This window comes from Ciconia boyciana, chromosome 1 (assembly GCF_034638445.1).
Source record: "Ciconia boyciana chromosome 1, ASM3463844v1, whole genome shotgun sequence".
In the NCBI taxonomy this organism is placed as follows: Eukaryota; Metazoa; Chordata; class Aves; order Ciconiiformes; family Ciconiidae; genus Ciconia; species Ciconia boyciana.
This window is the reverse complement of record NC_132934.1, coordinates 210,385,653-210,405,260: the sequence shown is the minus strand read 5'-3', so window position 1 is coordinate 210,405,260 and position 19,608 is coordinate 210,385,653. Positions and strand designations below refer to the sequence as shown.

At 40.2% G+C, this 19,608-nt stretch overlaps 1 protein-coding gene across 2 annotated transcripts in view; it reads left to right on the top strand.

Moving 5' to 3' along the window:
• Nucleotides 1-250: 250 nt before the first annotated feature.
• LOC140646583 (putative N-acetylated-alpha-linked acidic dipeptidase) overlaps nucleotides 251-19,608 on the top strand; it is a 45,765-nt gene continuing 26,407 nt past the window's right edge. For both annotated transcript variants that reach the window (XR_012040494.1, XM_072850744.1), the window contains exons 1-9: nucleotides 251-554; nucleotides 1,948-2,056; nucleotides 5,299-5,485; nucleotides 6,274-6,375; nucleotides 11,895-12,020; nucleotides 13,949-14,135; nucleotides 15,597-15,690; nucleotides 17,879-17,977; nucleotides 19,083-19,168. Coding sequence is in view for 1 of the 2 variants with exons in the window: in XM_072850744.1 (XP_072706845.1) it covers nucleotides 437-554; nucleotides 1,948-2,056; nucleotides 5,299-5,485; nucleotides 6,274-6,375; nucleotides 11,895-12,020; nucleotides 13,949-14,135; nucleotides 15,597-15,690; nucleotides 17,879-17,977; nucleotides 19,083-19,168 (1,108 nt within the window). In the remaining variant the exon portion in view is untranslated. The remainder of the gene's footprint in view (nucleotides 555-1,947; nucleotides 2,057-5,298; nucleotides 5,486-6,273; nucleotides 6,376-11,894; nucleotides 12,021-13,948; nucleotides 14,136-15,596; nucleotides 15,691-17,878; nucleotides 17,978-19,082; nucleotides 19,169-19,608) is intronic.

The following is a 19,608-nucleotide window of genomic DNA, read 5'->3' as shown; positions in this document are numbered from 1 at the left end:
CAAGTTACAGAAATATAGGGTGGCAGGATATCTAGGACATGCAGGGAGAAAGGGGGAAGGCAGAGGGGAGGTGGGCACATCTGGACCGACGGACAGACCTCAGCGAGAGAGCGGCAAGCGCCCGGGCAGCGGCTTCGGCACCCGGACGGGCGCCGACATCTCCCGCCTCGCCCGGGCGTGACGGCGGGAGGGTCTTCTCCCTGGGCGGTGGGGGAGAGCGGAGCCCTCACGGGCGGCCCCGGGCGTGCTTGTGAGGCGGCCGGGCTGAAGCGGGAGCCGCTGAAGGGGCCGCGACCAACGGCCGGCGCCCGCCCACCGCCTGCGGCCGCTGGGGCGGGCCGGCCCGCGACGGAACTTCGACCGGCGAGGCGGGTGCTGCCGGGACCGGCGAGGCGGGTGCTGCCGGGAGCGGCGCGGAGCGGCTGGGCCGGCAGCGATGTGGACGTCCCTCGGCGCCGTCACGGAGCCGGCCGGCCCCAGGGCAGCCAGAGGCCGCTTCTGGGCTGTCGTCCTGGGAGCAGCGGCGGGGCTCTTCCTCCTCGGGTTCCTCATCGGTACAGTGCAGACTAACCTCCCTTCGGACCGGGGGGCTCTCGGGCTACCCCCGGCCCTTCCAGCCGAGGGAGGTGGCTCGGAGCCGGGCCGAGGAAGGGCGGGGTGGGGGGAAGGAGCGGGAGGGTTTCCAGCGCCCGGGGCGTTGTGCCAGGGGTGCCCGAGGCGAGTCCGTGCTCGGCCCGGCCGACGCCTCCCTCCCTTCCTACCCCTCGGGCCCGGCCGGTGCAGTCACCCACCCCTGCTGGGATTTCTAGCTCCTCCGCAGGAGAAGGGGTCTTTTGTTGAGAGTGTCTTTTTGACTTGTTTTTCGATTTCCTTTTAAATAAAGTAGTTATGCTATGCGCAAGAGCAGCGGCGCTGGGTTTGTGAGGAGGAAGACAGGCCCCTTGACCTTGCTGCACTGAAACCGCACTAGCCCAAACCAGAGAAGTGGGAGGATAAATACGAGGCTGGAGGAGCGCTGACAGGAGGGGTGAAATAGTCTTTAATTTAATGTCCCACCTCCCCCTCGGCCCAAGCACGCAGGCCTGGGGGTTGCTGCCACAAGATTTTTCACCTCCCTACCTTCCCTTTGGTTCACAGATGGACCGGGAAGGAAAACAAAAGAGCCACTTGTATTTTGAAATGCCTTTTGGTATGTACCTGGGGTTTGTGCCATTGGGACGCCCTAACTGCATTACTCTCTCATGTGGAAAGAGCTTTTTGCTGTGCCAGTGGCCAGTGCCCCGCTGGTGCCAGCTTGTTACCCGCTCTCTGCTCCCCACTGGTTCTCTGATTTGCACTACGCATGTAACTGCTGCTGCATTTGCTCAGAACATTGTCCAGTCTCTGACTTAAAAATAAAAACAGATGTCAGAAACACTTTCTTTCTAGCCAGGTGTTCCTCTCATCACTTACTCTGGTAGTGCCTGCACAGTAAGGGAAGGGTTCCAGAATAAGAGCCAGACAGACCAGAGAGTGAGAAAAGAGATACAAGACATCTGTTCCTTACAAAGGGTGTCTGTGTTTCTCTGCATTTTTGTAAAGCTGCTGCCTTATTACTGAGGTGACTGATACGACTAACATGACTGACAGCATGATGTTCTGGTGCTAAAGGAAGATAGATAAGTCATCGTAGCATCTACAGTAAAATAACTGTGATGAATAAATATAATATAGTATTTTATTCCTCTCAATATCTACCTAGGTAAATAAGTCCTCTTTACTGTGTGGGAGACTGCCACTGCCATCACTGTGCAGCCTGCTTTAGGTTGTGGCTGCTTGTCTGTGCTGAGATAAAAACAGTTGTAAAATACACAGTGAAAATCTTGTGGTGATACCAAAGAGAAATGGTGTGTGTTGTGGGAATATTGCTCTGGTGTTTTTACTGTTGTATTTTGGTGTGTTGTACAGGCTGGTTTGCAAAACCTACAGAAGAGAAGACATCTGTGAGTCCTCATGAGGACATGAAGGTGGCATTTATGGCTGAAATGAAAGCTGAAAACATCAAGCAGTTTCTTTAGTAAGTAATGTTAATAAGTAATTTCTGACTAATCAGTCAGAAAAAGAAAACAAAAAAAATTCAAGAAGGAACCAGCCCAAGGATGCCAGCAGACAGAAGATGTTGTGCAGGTTCTTGGCCATAGGTTTTATCTAATGTGTCCCAGTGAGCTGTGATTGACAAAATAGTCCATCTCAGCTCCTCTCATTCTTGTTTGTGTTGGAAACAGTTGAGGAGTTGTCAGTAATCTCAGTACTTAAAGTAGTTAAAAACTGGCCAAGCTCTTGGTCAGCCTTTGGTGAATGCTTGTAAAATGATGTAGAGGTTCAGCCTTTCTCTTATGTGTCCTTTTTCAGTCTACAACAATGTTTATCTTACATTGGTTTTTATGGAAAAATCATTCACTTCAAATTAGGCTGTATGAATGAACTTAAACCATGAGAGATTAAATGGAAAATAGTGGAGTACATCAATGTAAAAGAGAATAAAATCATACCAGTGTTCAAGCCTTTAGTTCTTCCTACAGCTTAAGCTTTAATACTTTATTGCTGCTCTCCCTTCACGCGTTTTCATACTGTGACCAAATTTATGTGTTAATCTGTTACCATTCCGACCTTGTACTCACTTTCATGAAGAAAGATATGTTTCCAAGCTCTCTCCCTCTGCACAGTGAATAGCTACAACAGACGTAGTAGATACCAGCTAGTTAGCTGATGGTACATTACACTGCTCATAATAAATCTAATAATCTTAAAGCTTCAGAGTCTTTTTTAAGACCATGTTTTTTTCCCAATTATTTTTTCCTCTCATCTACCCTTTAGGACTCAAATTAGTTGATTCTAAATGTACTCTTAGTTCTTTTATTAAATCCTAAAAGAAAAGCTGCTAACATTTGTTCTTGAAAATTCAAACAACGGAAGATGACAATATAATTTTTTTTAAATCTATTACAGTTTAATTACTGTAATTAATTTCTTAATTTCTGTAACTTGGAATCTTTAACTACAAGGAAGCTGATGCACTATTATTTGTTTATTTTAGGGATCTTGTAAACAGATTATTTTTCTCTTAGGGGAGTGTAGTATTTGTTAAAACCTGTATTTATTCCAGTCAGTAATACACCAGAAGTCATAGTTTATTGATAGAAATTTACTTTCTGTGTAAAGAAAGTGTTAGAGTATCAGTTATTTTAGGACTAATCAACAAATTCAGGTTTGCCTTAAATTCCCAGCCTGATTAAATAGCACGAAGTTGTATCTTGCTACAAAACTAAATTACTAAAAAAACATTTTTGGTTTATAAGATTGTGGCAATTCCACTCATTTCATTTTAAGTGCACTTGCCACAAACTATTGCAAATAAATTAGCTGGAAAATATGTTCTCTTTACTACATAGCAGCCATGTCCTGGACTATATAAACATTGAAAACTGAAGACTTAGGATTTCTTACAGTCTTAACCTGTGTTTTGGCTCCTACAAAGTCAACTGTTGTTCAACAGCTCTGTAAAAGGAATGCTTTCTGCCCTCTAAACTCCCTGTCTCTATGCCAACAGGAAACATTGTACCTCATTTACTGTGATGCAGCCACCTCTGTGGTGAAATAGGCAGATACTTAATCACTACTCAGAACTACCAGTACAGGCAGTCAACAGATTAGAAGAGGAAATGAAGAAAAACACAATACTCAGTTAAATGGGAATATAATACAGGAGAATGTTATTGCATAAATCAAATTTTAATAAAAACATGAGACTTAAACATTCCTAACTCTTACAGAAAACAGCCGTTGGCTCTAACAATAACACAGAACTGTGCTCTTGGTTCAGTATGTCATCCAGAAAATGGTCCTGTCACTGTAACAGGGACTTTTAGTACAGTGTTGGTACTAGATGTTGACATTATCAGAGGAACATGGTTTTATTTAGCAGCATTTGGCTGCTAAGGACTCTGGGTTTGTCTAGTTTGGAGAAAAGGAGGCTGAGGGGCGACTTCATTGCTCTCTACAGCTTCCTGAGGAGGGGAAGTGGAGAGGCAGGTGCTGATCTCTTCTCCCTGGTACCCAGTGATAGGACGCATGGGAATGGTTCAAAGCTGCACCAGGGGAGGTTTAGACTGGACATTAGGAAGCATTTCTTTACCAAGAGGGTAGTCAAACACTGGAACAGGCTTCCTAGAGAGGTGGTCGATGCCCCAAGCCTGTCAGTGTTTAAGAGGCATTTGGACAATGCCCTTAACAACATGCTTTAACTTCTCGTCAGCGCTGAATTGGTCAGGCAGTTAGACTAGATGGTCGTTGTAGGTCCCTTCATACTGAAATATTCTATTCTATTCTATTCTAAGTGTATAGTTCTTTCAGAGTCCTTTGTTTGATGGCTTTGTTCTCACTCAAACTCAAGAATTAATTTTTTTTCCAATCTAATACCCCTTCCTTACTGAAGATCCAAGTTCTTTCATTAACACCAGCTGGTGTGACACATGCTTCTGTGGCATGTTGATGGCATGGTCATATGACAGGTTGAGGACATCATGATGACAACGCCATTCAGCTGTGAGTTTCTTCGGCTCACTTCACCACTGGGCTTTTTCAATGGTCTGGACAATTTTTTTTCCAGACAATGGGCTGCTCACTATTTATGGTATCTTTCACTGTTTGTTATTCATGCTGTGTGACTTTTAAGTTACCAGCTGTTGAGTTTTTCTGTTCCTTTTTTGTAAGCCACTGTGAACTCTCTCTTATTTGCCAACAAGACACACTCGGAGTGAACTTTTAGATAAATCAGTGTTTGTGCCAAAATTAATTAGAACAGTGGGATCCAAGGAGAATATCCAGTTAATTAAAAGTAGGGATCAGAGTAATTATGCACATTTCTAAATTGAATATGCAAAGATAAGTATATTCAATTCTTTTATCACTTCACAAGGAAGGTCAGTCTCATTGTGCAGAGGAGTGATTGGCCTAAGGTCACCCAGAAGACAAGGAGTAAAGCAAGGACAAGACCCCACAGCTGATGTCATCACGCCATTCTTGCTAAGCCACACTGTGAGGAAGATACAAACACCTGTGATAACTCAGGGCAACCTGAAACCCTTTACCTCAACTTATGTGTAAGACAGGTGAAAGCAGAGATGCAGAGGAGTCTGGGTCCTTATTTATCCTGGGTACATCTGGTCATCTCTAGGGAGTTTATTTCCAGCTAGGCTAAGAGGAGTCTGATTATGAGCTGCAATGCCTGATCCTGACTCATTGCTTCTTTTTCTCTAGCAATTTTACACGGCTTCCTCACTTAGCAGGAACAAAGGAGAATCTGCATCTGGCACAGCAAATCCAAGCTGAGTGGAAGGAGTTTGGTTTGGATTCTGTTCAGTTGGTTCATTATGATGTCTTGCTGTCTTATCCTGATGACACTAAGCCCAACTACATCTCAATAATTGATGAGCATGGAAATGAGGTACAGAAAACACCAGGTTTTGCAACCAGGGAACAAAATCACCTTCACACACCTGGGAAGACTGGGAGGCAAAGCTATAGTCTACTTGGTTAATGCTGTTGGGCCTGATCCAAAGCTCACAGAAATGAGAGGTTCCAGTTTGTTTTTATATTTTGTATCTTTGTTTCTTAATGTATGTGCTAGGAATACTAATAATTACCCTAATTCATATAGCATACTGACATATGTGGATTAAAGGAGAATTATGTAAGAGAATTACTTTATGTAATTCAATTGTTTAAAAATTGTTCTGTTATTTAGAAAGAGGAAAACAACTGTGGTCAGCATCATTTTTTGCATTGATTCATTTTACAGTATTGGTAATTGTGGTAAATTCAGTTTCTTGAAGATTAGAGTTTATGCCTCGAGATGTACTGTCACAAGTAACATCGGTTCATTATGGAGCACTTCTAGTGCTCATAGAAGCTCCAGGGATGAGTAGAATGCAAGCATTTTTTACCATTCTGATCTATCTTCTTATGTGCTGTACTGAGACCACCTTAAGGGACGCTCTGTTCATTTAAGCAGGATTCTGTGTGAAGAGTGGAGATGGGATTTGGAAGATCACACATTGAACCTGCATACTGAAAAGGATGCCCAGTGCTTGCTAAAGTTTTGGCCACTCCTCATTTAGAGTTCTAAAACTAGAGTCCTTTAAACTGCAAATGCACGTGAAATGTGCCTGAATAGACAGTACTTCTTTTCCATATTGCTTGGTTTACTTTTTTTCTTTTCTTCTTTCCCACTAGATTTTCAACACATCATTATCTGAGCCTTCTCCTCCAGGATATGAGGCTGTTAGAGATGTGGTGCCACCCTACAGTGCGTTTTCAGCCCAAGGAATGCCTGAGGTAACATAGTAGAAGAGTAAAAGAAGTAGAAGTAGAAACGAAACAGAAATAGAAATAGGAACAGAAGTAGAAATAGAAATAGGGACAGAAATAGAAATAATAGAAATAGAAAAGATGGAATACCATAGTGTAGTATAGCGTAGCATAGCACAGCATAGCATAGAGCGACATAGAATAATGTGAAATTCCTGGGTCTTAGGCTTTAGTTGAAAACCTGACATGTCACTAGTAGGAAAGAGGTCCTAGCTCTGATGTTCTGGGGAGTTTTGTGATGGAGCAGTGTTCAACTTGAGCAGTCATACATACATGTTTAATTTTTTTCTCTAGTCTGAATCAGAAGTGGATTTTATTTTTACCTTTTCCTTAAAAAATATGGTAATAAATCTTTAATGTTGTCAGCTGCCATAAGCTTCTCCAGATATTTCTGTGACTGTGCACCATTGTTTCCCATCTTGGTGAACAAATAAGACTGTTATATTTACGTAGCCAAATGAACAACCTAATTTTCAAAATGCTCCTTGCCCAAGGCTGACACTGACAGGTATAACTGCACAGTGTACGGTACGCTTGAACATGCTAGGCTTTTGCTAGCATTTCTAGCTGGTGGTAAAAATGTTGCTGTGATCTGAGCTTAACACTAATCCTTTCTATCTTGCTATACAGATGGTACCAGCTGACGGACTTTCTTTTATAAAGCTGCCCTGTGTAACAGGAGTTTTCTATCCTATGATCATTAGTGGTTTCAATTAATATTTTGTAAGATTAAAAATTTTTATTGTTGTTCTCAGTATCTTTCCTGTCTAGATAGAATAATGTAGGTTGGCAGGGCCCTCTAGAGGTCATCTGGTCCTATCTCTGCTTTAAAGCTGGATCTGACTTTGAAACCTGCTGACAATGCTTTTACTCACACAGCCCGGTATTACAGTCATGTACTTTCTAAAGTTTGTTAATAAGCTGTGCAAGTCTACAAAACAAAAGGTATCCTGTATTCATTTGCCTCAGATACTCAAAGGAAGCTGGAGAACCAGGCAAATAGTCTTTACCCTAGGATATTACAGCTTTGAGTCTTTCAAGAATTGCAGTGGGAATTTTGGAACATAATGTAAGGTAAAATTCATGGATTCTGACTTTGTATCATAGCGTAATATCCCCAAAGAAAGACAGAATAACTTCACTGCTTTATTTGGTTTCTGGAGAGCTACAGTAAGTGATGGGATATGGGAAATAATAAAAACAAGGTTTAAAAGCTGCAGCTTCCTTCTTTAGAAAATGATTTTACTTTAATTAAATAGAAGAACGTTGCTTCTGAAAAAAAACAAATAAAAGACAGATTGTCTTTTCAAAATATGATGCTTATGTTCGTCTTATTGCATAATACTTTGACAAAAGCTCCAGGTACCTAGCTAGTGCTGTTAGCACTAATGTTCTCCAGTGAGCAGTTGTCTGCAACTGTACTGCAAACAGGGAGCACGTATATAGCTCATCAGTGGGAATACTCAGTGGCTTCAGGGCTCTTTTTACTCCAGGTTTCTCCTGGAGAAACTGGCTGCTCATGGCTTGGATGGGTGTACTCCTCGCTGGGTAAAGAACTGGCTGGATGGCCGGGCCCAAAGAGTGGTGGTGAATGGAGTTTACTCCAGTTGGCGGCCGGTCACAAGTGGTGTTCCCCAGGGCTCTGTGTTGGGGCCAGTCCTGTTTAATATCTTCATCAATGATCTGGACAAAGGGGTCGAGTGCACCCTCAGTAAGTTTGCAGACGACACCAAGTTGTGCGGGAGTGTTGATCTGCTTGAGGGTAGGAAGGGTCTGCAGAGGGACCTGGACAGGCTGGATCAATGGGCCGAGGTCAATTGTATGAGGTTCAACAAGGCTAAGTGCTGGGTGCTGCACTTGGGTCACAACAACCCCATGCAACACTACAGGCTTGGGGAAGAGTGGCTGGAAAGCTGCCCAGCAGAGAAGGACCTGGGGGTGTTGGTTGACAGCCGCCTGAATATGAGCCAGCAGTGTGCCCAGGTGGCCAAGAAAGCCAATGGCATCCTGGCTTGTATCAGAAATAGTGTGGCCAGCAGGAGTAGGGAAGTGATCGTGCCCCTGTACTCAGCACTGGTGAGGCCGCACCTCGAATCCTGTGTTCAGTTTTGGGCCCCTCACTACAAGAGAGACCTTGAGGTGCTGGAGTGTGTCCAGAGAAGGGCAACGAAGCTGGTGAAGGGTCTAGAGCACAAGTCTGATGAGGAGCGGCTGAGGGAACTGGGGTTGTTTAGCCTGGAGAAAAGGAGGCTCAGGGGAGACCTTATCGCTCTCTACAACTACCTGAAAGGAGGTTGTAGAGAGGTGGGGGTTGGTCTCTTCTCCCAGGTAACAAGTGATAGGATGAGAGGAAATGGCCTTAAGTTGCGCCAGGGGAGGTTTAGACTGGATATTAGGAAATTTTACTTCACTGAAAGGGTTATCAAGCATTGGAAGGGGCTGCCCAGGGAAGTGGTTGAGTCACCATCCCTGGAAGTATTTAAAAGGCGTTTGGATGAGGTGCTTAGGGACATGGTATAGTGGTGGTCTTGGCAGTGTTAGGTTTATGGTTGGACTCGATGATCTTAAAGGTCTTTTCCAACCTATACAATTCTGTGATTCTTCTGAGTTCTCCCAGGCCTGTTTATGTATTTTATGATAAAAGCCATTCTATTAAAAACCTGAACTAAGCTGTGGAGAGAGATGTTTGGAACTTGCCAAGTGCAATTGTCGGTCATAGGTTCTCTTTCTGCTCATTAATTTTGCAAACGATTGCTGCATAAAGCGCCAAGTTCAATGAAGGGAGAACACTGTAAAGTACCTGCACCCCAGGCTAACTGTAGTCTCACAAGTAGGCCACCTTCCTGGAAAGTGGGAGAAGTGGATCAAAGTTCTTCATACTGAGAGAGGCTGAGAACACAGCTCTGACATTTTCTGGGTGAGTGCTCTAATCAGGGAGTTGTGGAAATACAGTTCAGTGCTGCTAGCACTATTACTTTTTCCTGCAGCTGCTTTTTAAAAAAAAGTGGCATTGACTGTGTTTTGAAGGTTAAATACTATCAGAGTGGGATAGTAGCTACTTGCCTGCTAGAGTGAGACCCTGCAGAGATTTAGAAGTAGTTCTCACTCATTTCTGGTTCTCAGTAGATGGAAAATGGAATATATCCTGGTCTCTAATACAGATTGTTAGAAAACGTATGTTTCTTCTGTGTGGTGTATTTCAACTAAATCCCAATAAACAGTCAGATGAAAAAAATTAAGCTTTGAGCAGAAACTTCTTTTAACAGAAATATTTAGCAGAAAGCAGACAAAGTAGCGAAGTCACATTCTGACAGACAGTAGTAGTAGGAACATTAGCATCATAAATAATGGTAAAATTCTGCTCTTCCCTTCCTTTTTAAGTGACGGCAAAAGTACTCCCATCTAGTTAATGGTGGTCACGAGTAAGAGGTGTGCTTGAGATCTCTAACTATACTAAACGAGCCCAGACAAGACATTTTATGAGTCCACACTACATTCTCAAAGCTTGTATTTTGTAGTAGTTCTATAAACATGAGGGATTTCATCACATCACTAGGAAATTCTGATCCAAAACTCTCACAATGCTCTGATGAGAAATTTATTGCATCGATCTAGTTCTTAGTCCTGTTAAAGATGAAGAATTTTCAGAGATGCTACTAGAATTTAATTAAGGAAGCCTGATTTACTATGCAATATATCGAATATCTTCAAATAAAGTACCTTTTAATGTAGTTTCAGAAATCTAGATATTGAATAAATATGAATTATTCTGCAACAGCAGGAAAAATGCTATGAATATGGATTATATACTTTATGTCAGATATAGTTATGAGACCTTCTTCTAAAGATCAGAACTGTTCTTTTCTTTACGTGATGGCATCTACTTAATCGAACACATTATTTAAAAAAACCCCATGAAGTGCGAACAGGTTTTCACCATAAAATGTTGCTCTCAAGTTAACTTGTTTTGCACTTCGTTGTAGAACAAGGGCCCTGAATATGAGAACCCAGCAGGCTGCTATTAATTGTTATAATTACAGCTCTGCAATTATGTAAGCCAAACTATTGAAATCAACATTTTTGTGTTTGTCATAAAAAATACAATAGCCTACAAATGTAGGTATTCTGTACAAGATATTCTAAATAAATTATTTTAGAATGGAGGACCAAATTCCCATTTTGCTTAATCTAAATGGACTGGAAGAACTGTCTTGACTTCAGTACAGTTACACTTGATTTTACTGAGAGGGAAAACTACTCCATAAATTCAGAAAAGCCTCCTCAAGAATAATCCTTGTGTTGATGAATTATTCCCTGAACAGAGAGGACCAGAATCTTACTAGGTGTGAAACTGCTTGCCTTATTACATACAGTCCCCTTTATTTCATGAATTTATCCTAACTGAGTTCATTTTGCTTAATTTAAGAAGAAATTGCAACTTGAGCAGTTTAACGATGAAACTAGTACAGTCAAAATGACTGTACCACAGTCTTATCAGGACATGCTGTGTGCTGTTATATGAGACCACCTGAATGTCTAGTCAGCAGTTTTCATCAATATAAGAGATTTAAGCTTATACCTTTTTGAAATTAAATTGAAGATCTCTCTGGAGGTGTCTGGTAATATGGAGAAATGCGCTAAGGAAGAGTTTCCTGTCACCTAATTTTAGTTGTCTGAAAGTGTAGGCATCTTTCCTAAAGCAGTCTTTTAGGCTTTTTATAGGCATTTACTCTAAAACAGTCTTTGAGGTATAATCAATGAGAGGTATATCCAGAGGGCAATTTATTCCTTCCTAAAATAGGTGTTTAAAACAGGTTTGGAGTGAATTCTTCCGGAAGGGTGAGTTCTCAGAGAACTTCCTAGCTCTTCAGTGGCTATGGAGTACACTACAGGACCTTCTTAGACAATGCACATAACTTTTAGGCAGCTGACATTAAGGAAGATGAATCACGCATCAAGTATTGAATAACATGGTTGAAATACAATCATGAAGAATACTTTATTCATGTGCAGGGTGTATTTGGCAGTCAACCACCTGTAGCTTCTGCTGTATTGAATAAGAATCGAGTCCTGAGAATTTCATAGGATATTGGCATCATTCAGTCTACTGCATAAAATACAATTTATATTTACTGTGGTGTCTGGGTCCAAAATACCTCCAAGTATTTTGTCCGAGACTGACTACAGCTTAAACAGACTATGAAGAGAAGTAAATGCTGTACTCTGAACACTTACTCTTAAGTTTCTGATTCACGAGTTATATCTTAACATTCTCCATTGAGGACAAAGTCTGGCAGCTTTGGATGGTAGGAGTCTAAATTCATTAGAAGTCACTTGCATACCTAATTGTCTCATGATCAAAGAAGAATTCATATCAGAGCCAGTCCCACAGCTCATTGTTCTCATCTTATTCTCTCACTAGATCACATCCTCCGTTTGACATGCTCGTTGACATTCTTGTTTCAAATTCTACCTCTTTCTATCAGGGTGAATTAGTGTATGTGAATTATGGCCGCACTGAGGACTTCTTTAAGCTAGAACGTGAAATGGGCATTAACTGTACAGGAAAGATTGTTATTGCCAGATATGGGAAGATCTTCAGAGGAAATAAGGTAATGACTCTATATAAAAATGTTACTTGTGCTGTCCTTCAGTTGATTTCAAGAGACTGAAACACTTACCTAAAGAGTTCTGGAGATTTTAGTGTAACTGAGTTTTTCATAAAGCTGTGTTCAAAGATGATTCTTTAGTAGAAGATATAAAATAAATATTTAATATCTAAATAATACATCTATAGGATAAAAGTAAATAAGTTGGAAAATGTTACATATTTTTATATTCATTTGCATACTATAAATTGTTTCAAAATATTACTAACATTCTTGGGTGATACACTCTAACTCTGAAGTGAACTAGACTATTCTTCCCTATTGGTTAAACTGTGCTTTAAGAAGCCTATATTGTGTCTCTTTGTAATGGTTTCTGTACACCAGGCAGAGACTATAACTATATGGAGGTTATTTTAAATTCTGTATTTGTTTATTCAATGTCCCTACCATATAAATATTTTTAAACTACAGATTTCTGCAGATTTCCATGGCCTGACAGGAAAGTACATAATCATGTGCACACTTCAGGCATATACACAAGTTATTTCCTCAATAGGGGTGTAAGAAGACAGTCTATTTTAAATGTGTTTGGCTCTTGTACAAAAATTAGTTTGACCCTAATTTGGGCAGGACTATAATTTGTATTTCTCAGTTACCTAAGGGTGTCAAACACTGAAGCTCCTCACTGGAATGCCAACTCTTACTATATGCTGTTGACTAATCTGTGAGCTTTTAAGTGCGTAACTCACTGGTTTACATACATACCATTTTCACCAGTGAAAAGTGACATGTAACTCGTATTCTGGGTCAGATAATATTTTCACTAAGTTGTTTACCACTCTTAAAGATACTATCTGAATGGAAAAGACTTAAAAATTGAAGAAGGTATTGCTGTCTACGAATCTTTTGTTAAAATTAAATAGAAACACCTCAGAGTTACTAATATCTAGAGAGGCAGTTGTCCCATGATTTGGAAATTACATGCCCTCATTGACACAAAAAGATGATAATGTTCATTCTTATGGTAGTATTTCTAATGACTGTTTATATACTGAAGAATTCGGTAGTCTGTATAAAATCTGGAGAACTGTACTGTGATTTTCCAACTTCCTAATGGTGTGCAAGAATAGAATAGAAGATGAAGGGAAGTACTGTATTTCCTAAAAAAAGCTATGGTATTTCTGAATTAAAATACCCAAATTTAAAACTGTTGAGGATTAGTTGTCAGTCAGTCACTATACATCACTGTCTTATCTAGTGGCAAAACAGATTGGGATCTCAGAATGACATATTTTCTCTCTCTCTCTCCACCAACCAGGATTATACAATAATAAAGTTGCATGAGAACACTTTTAAAAATCAAAACAGCATACAAGTCAGTCCTTCTGCCATAATAAGCCTAAGTTACACACTCTTTGGAGTTAGTCTTGTTCACAGCCAAAGACAGTTTCAAGCTCTCCAATAATGATCTTGCTGTGTAGTCTGAACCCTGAGATATGTTAGGAGATCATTTAGGTAAATAAGGTGCATACATCGCTAACTGAAAGATAAAGCTGCGTCAGTGTGATACAGTTTTTTCCATCCTGATGTGTACATTTCAACAGTCAGTTGATTGTATTGATCTGGATGACAGAATACAAAATCAGGTTATGTAGTGATAGTGAAGGATTGTTTTCCATGTTACTGCAGTTATCTCCTAACTAAAATTCAAAGCAACAGCAAACCTCTTACTTTCATATGGAACCTGATATCTGCATATATATTTTCAGGAAATTTAATTATATGAAACAGTTATTGGCCCTTTACTTAGCCCAAGCACTGTAAAAGGCCTTGAGGAACAGTCACTGTAACTTACAATACTTTCTTTTGCCTCTTGAACTCTTGTGTCGAGCTATAAAGGACTGGATAGGGACTGGAGATGTGCTTTGCAGGTGAAGAATGCTGAACTGGCAGGTGCCAAGGGAGTTATTCTGTACTCTGACCCTGCTGACTACTGCGCCCCAGGAGCAGATCCCTATCCAAAAGGCTGGAACCTTCCAGGTGGAGGAGCCCAGCGTGGAAATGTATTAAACCTGAATGGGGCAGGGGATCCTCTGACACCAGGTTATCCTGCAAAAGGTGAGTGACACTAGAGGAGTCATGCTTTTAGGGTCTGGTTTCAGGAAGAGGGGGAAGGTAATGGGGATGTTCTTTCCCTTGGAATAAACCACATTTTTTCCTGGTCTTTCTGTTGCTCAGAAGAGGGAGCTTTGGGCTTCACATCAATAGGACACTTCTGCAAATGGTGCATGAGAGAAAGTGAGGGGATGTTAAGGGAGCCACATAGTGCAGTGCTGGGCTGCTTAACTTCACAGACATAGCCAAGTCAGCCCAGAGATCATGACACAAGTTTTCGACAGCTGAAGCCCTAGTCTTTCCTTTCTGCTTCTCATCAGTAAGTCAGCAAGGAGCCAGCCTGCACAGCTCACAGGTTTCTTCGCTTTTGCAGTTCTCCTTTCTGCAGGATTTGGGCTGCTTTCCCTCCACAAGAGTCCCTCCTGGCAATGCTGAGACCTTTCATGCTGGGACTCATGTCACCGGGCTGCAGCTGAGGCTCCTGAGAAGATGACTATTCCCCACTGGTTCATCACCTTCACCTCATGCTTCCTCAGCTGCTCATTTGAGCTCTGCCTCAGCTTTTTCATTTAGCACCTAACCCAGATCATTTTGACTGAAATGCATTAAGAACCATTCATGCCAGCACTTGAGCCAGCATATCTGAGGGAGGCAGTCACCTCAAGAAGAGCAGTCCCTAAGTGATGGGGAAGGTCGCCTCTAGCCAGCACAACTTGAGCTGGAAGAGGATACATATTCACAATGGCAGCATGGCAGGAGCAGACCATGAGGAAGATTTCTGGTTCTTCATGCTAGAGTCAGTGATCTCATAGATGAATCCCTATCTGCTTCCCTCAACAAGAGTCCCTGTGAATGTTGTATTAAGGAGGAGGCTATTCCATACCTGCTGGCTCGCAAACATCAAATTTTGTCCACATTGTGAAAATCAAGATTCTCATTTGTAAAAAACCATGATTTGTATGTGAGTTCTGTCAGAACAAAACCTAGACTTCATTTCGTTCACAAAAACAGCAAAACACAATATTCAGTAGCCCAGTGTATAAGATTTTATCTTCATCTCTTATCAAGTGGCAAAATTTTTTTAGTTCCTAGCTGAATGTTCCAAGCATCAGACTACAGGATCCCTCTTTGCTCTTGTTCTTTCTCTGTGGCTTAGTCTGAAGTTCCTTTCCATGGAGAGAAATATTTCTACCTGAAAGCATTTAAATGCAAAAAAATTAGCAAACAATTTTAAAATTTCCAGCCATCTCTAAATGCATGACTGCAGACCCTATGGGAGAATCTTTGTTACTCTCTGAAAACATGTTGATAAAGCATAAAGAATGAAGTTACTGAAGAAATGTCAGCCCGACTTCGAGGAAAGTGAAATGATTATCCCTGACTCCGGTGTTAGGACTGTGCTATGATCTGTACAAATTCCTTCTGAGAGTCGTAAATATGAAACTATCTGTCTTTTGCTTTCAGAATACACCTACCGATTAGACAAAGCCAGTGGTGTAGGTCTCCCAAAAATTCCAGTTCATCCCATTGGCTATCATGATGCTGAGTCATTACTGCGGTGAGTGTATGGGAGACATCAGGAATTTTAAACAGACTGTTTTTTGAAAGTTATGAGAGTATTTGAAAAGAAAGGGAAAAGACTTTTGCACTATGCTTCTACTGTAGCTGTTGAAATAGTGTATGTTTGTCAGTAGGTTCTCTGTAGGAGGTAAACATGTTATCTATTACTACATATCAGATATGTGCAGAGTGATCTGGAAAGGATTATTTGTAATATATCATGATAAGTATACTGAAGGTATGAAGTGCCTCTCAGTTTGAATAAAGGCAAAATTTTTTGAGGATGGCGTGATACCTGTCCTGTGAAAAAGACCACAAAGTCATTCATTTGTCCCAGGAAATACTTGCCATGCATGTTTGATGGGACAGTATCTGTACTGTCCTCTGTTAAATGAAGACATACGCTTTCTCTCATCAGGTGTATTATGTTGCGTAAATATGAAATTATGCTAGCAAACTAATATAAGGACACTGGAGAAACTGGAGTATTATAGGGGATTTAATAGACATCTAATTGTAAGTAAGTGTGCTTACTAAACATGCAAGTGATATGAAGACAGGTTACCAGCTTGCCAGAGGACAGCATTAAAATTCATAATTATCTTAACAAACCAAGTAAGTTCTCTGAAAAAAATAAGATGTGATTGAGTTGGCAAGTGTATCATTCCCCTAAAAATGTAGCAGTAGTCATCTATATCAGCTGTAGAGATACAGAGCAGGAAATACCAGGGTTGGCAACAGTACCAAAGATAAGTGTTTAGGGCAATAAGTGAACCGAATCTTGGGTGTGTATTTGTATAGGAATTTTGTATCTAAATCACATGAGCAATCATTCTGCTCTGTCTGATGCCTCTGTTTGAATATTGAGTCAAAAAAAAAATTCTATCTTGGTTTTCTATGCAGGTTTTCCTCTGAAGTATTGAAGCTATTTATTTTTATATGAGGCAGAATTTTACTGTCTTTGGTGTCTTTGCATACCTGATGTTCATTAACACTGTTCTAGTGTTTTTCCTATTTCCTCCCAAACTTTTATGGACTAATATATCTCCAGACTGTCTTTTCTTTAAAACTTTACTGTCATCACTGTTACGAGGATAACTGCTCATAAAGTTAAAGGTATAGGTTAAAAAACCTCTTTTTTCCACTGCCAACTAGTAGTGGTAGAGCAGATTAATATGTATAAATATGACGTAGCTAGATATTTCTCTTCAATAAGTTGTAAATAATTCTAGAACTTGGTTTTAATAATTATGAATGAAATATAAATCCTCTAAAAATACTGGGTCCTTGTTTTCTCCTTTTGTCTTGAGAAGTCATAACTTCTAGTTATTCCTGCTATCATATTTTTATATAAAAATATACCGAGGACTTGAAGACATGCTGAAGTGTTTTGTGGAATAAAGCTTGCCTGAAATATGCATTTACAGTAAAGGACGTGCTTTCATTTACAATAAATATATTTTGCCTAATAAGAACCAGAACATCCAGCATACTTTTTTATATTTTTTTTATGTTTCTCAGAAATTCATGTAAAAAATATAAATCCTTTAGAACAGGTGAATAAGTATGGGTAATTGCGATCCACTGAATTACTGCATTTCCAGTTGTGTTAACTGAGAAAAAACATCTCACCTTTGACAATGGAACAAGAAAAGGTGACTTGGACTGATCATATTTCTCCAATTTTAGATGTCTTTGAAACACATCAACTTGTCTGTGCTACCAGATTAAACAGTGTCCAGGGACAGGCACTGGAAGACAACTGCCTATGCTGTTAAACTGTTAGAATGGTCCAAGTTACTCTCTGCTGATTCAAATGCAAATGCACTTCAAGGCAGTAGAAAGTTCCAGGGACCATTTACAAGAGGCAGTTTGTATGCAAAACCTTTGGAGGCCAACACTGTTTTCCAGGATAGCTATAGGCCATTGCAAGCTGATCTCAAAGCCCAGGACTATTCCTCTGTGTTAATTTACTAGTATTAATGTAGCTAAAAAGACAGATTTTTCTCCTGTGGAGGCTTGTAGTTGTCTAAGACAAAGAAATTGTCTAAGACAAAGACCATCATTGTGGTCTGTGTGTGCATGGGACGTAACAAAGTGTGGTTCCTGGTTCCTCATTTGTGTTTGCTGCTATTGTAAGAAGTCTGTAACTAATAATGATAATTTTTTATTTTTTTTTGTAATAGTAATATGGGAGGATATGCACCACCACATAGTAGCTGGAAAGGAAATTTGAATGTATCTTACAACGTTGGTCCTGGTTTCACAACAAATTATTCTACAAGGTCAGTTTTGTTTCATAAGGAAAAGGTGCTCGGGATCAGAGAAAAACAGGTGGAGCAATAGAATTTGACCAAAGGTAGAGTAGCTGAGGTTATTTGTATCATTTCTTTTATTATGACCATTTCCTGGGCTGAAATGTACTCAGTGCAAAGCTTCAGTAGATTTACATCAATTGGATGGATATGACTGAATTGCTTTAGTTTCTAGCTAGTCTTGAACCAGTTTCATTTGAAAAGCATCTCGCCTTTGACAAACTATTTGATGAGACTGATTATTTTTGAGAACTGAATTTGTGTGTTGTCTTTTTCAAATTCATGTGGGCCCAGCTTCTGGTCTTACCTATTGCCTCATATAAAACAATATTAACCTACAAGTCAAGTTTTCCAGAAAAAAAACTTTAACTACAATGTCATTTTTATTGTTTCAGATTCTTTCTAAACTGATTTAGTAATTACAGTTTAGGACTAAAGTCCAGGTGTTTCAATATTGGCTGAGCTATTGCACTGACTTCGTATGAACTGTTTGACCTTTTCCCTATGTCTTAGTCATACCACATGAAAAATTATTTCTGAAAAATATACAGGCAACCCTTGAGGATGAGTTGTTGCACCTCCAGCTGTGTTGTAGATAAACAAACAAAGTCTCTTGATGCAACTCATGTCTGATTTTCTGCTGCCTGAGCTGCCACATCAGTATTAACTGTGCTGGAGTCATTTCTGATTTGCACCAACCTCTAGATGATTTGAACTATTTACCTTTTTAACATTAGATGGCTTTCATTTTTCTTTCACTCTTCCAAATTTAAAAACTAGCTGCTAGCAAAAAATCTTTGAATTTGGAGTTCTAAGCCTGTTATCCATATAAATCTTACTGACATCAATAACAGTACATAGCTTTCAAGGGCTAAATGCTGTTCTCGGTTGCACAAGTATAAATCCAGAAAAAACTACACTGACATCTTTTCAGATTTCCTTTGGTTTAATGGAAGGTAAATTTGGCCGAAATGTTTTCCTTACAGTTTATATTGTACACTTTTGAAAGGTGTCAAGTTGTTTTATTACCTAATCTGGTGGATTTTCTCTTTGGGTTTTCTTCCCGATACCCTAGAAAGGTGAAAATGCACATTCATAGCCGCAACGACATAACAAGGATTTACAATGTGATTGGTACCATCAGAGGCACAGTGGAACCAGGTAAAGTAATTTGTCTTCAGTGTAATGTGAGCGTGCAGTGACCTCTACATGCACTTCATAGTTACAAGGGGGAAATGAGGAATATACTTTTCTCTGAAATATTGCACTACATGATCATTGGTGTTGAAATATTTATTGCACCAGCTTTCACATGGTTCAGGGTATGTCAGCACTTTCACTGTAAATGCTGATTTTCAAGGGGGAGTCATAACCAAGACAGAATTACTTGTCTTCAGGCAAGTAACTTTGCAATTGAAAGAATATTCTTAAGTGGATATTCTTCCCTAATAACACAGGAATGGATTTTGCATTCCATCTGAAGACATCATATTCACCACTATTGACTTTTTGGCTGTCTTACAATCTTTTGTAACCAGTGTGATTTTACACTCTAAAAAACCACATATGTAGACATCCCTGGGATGACAATAACGTCATTT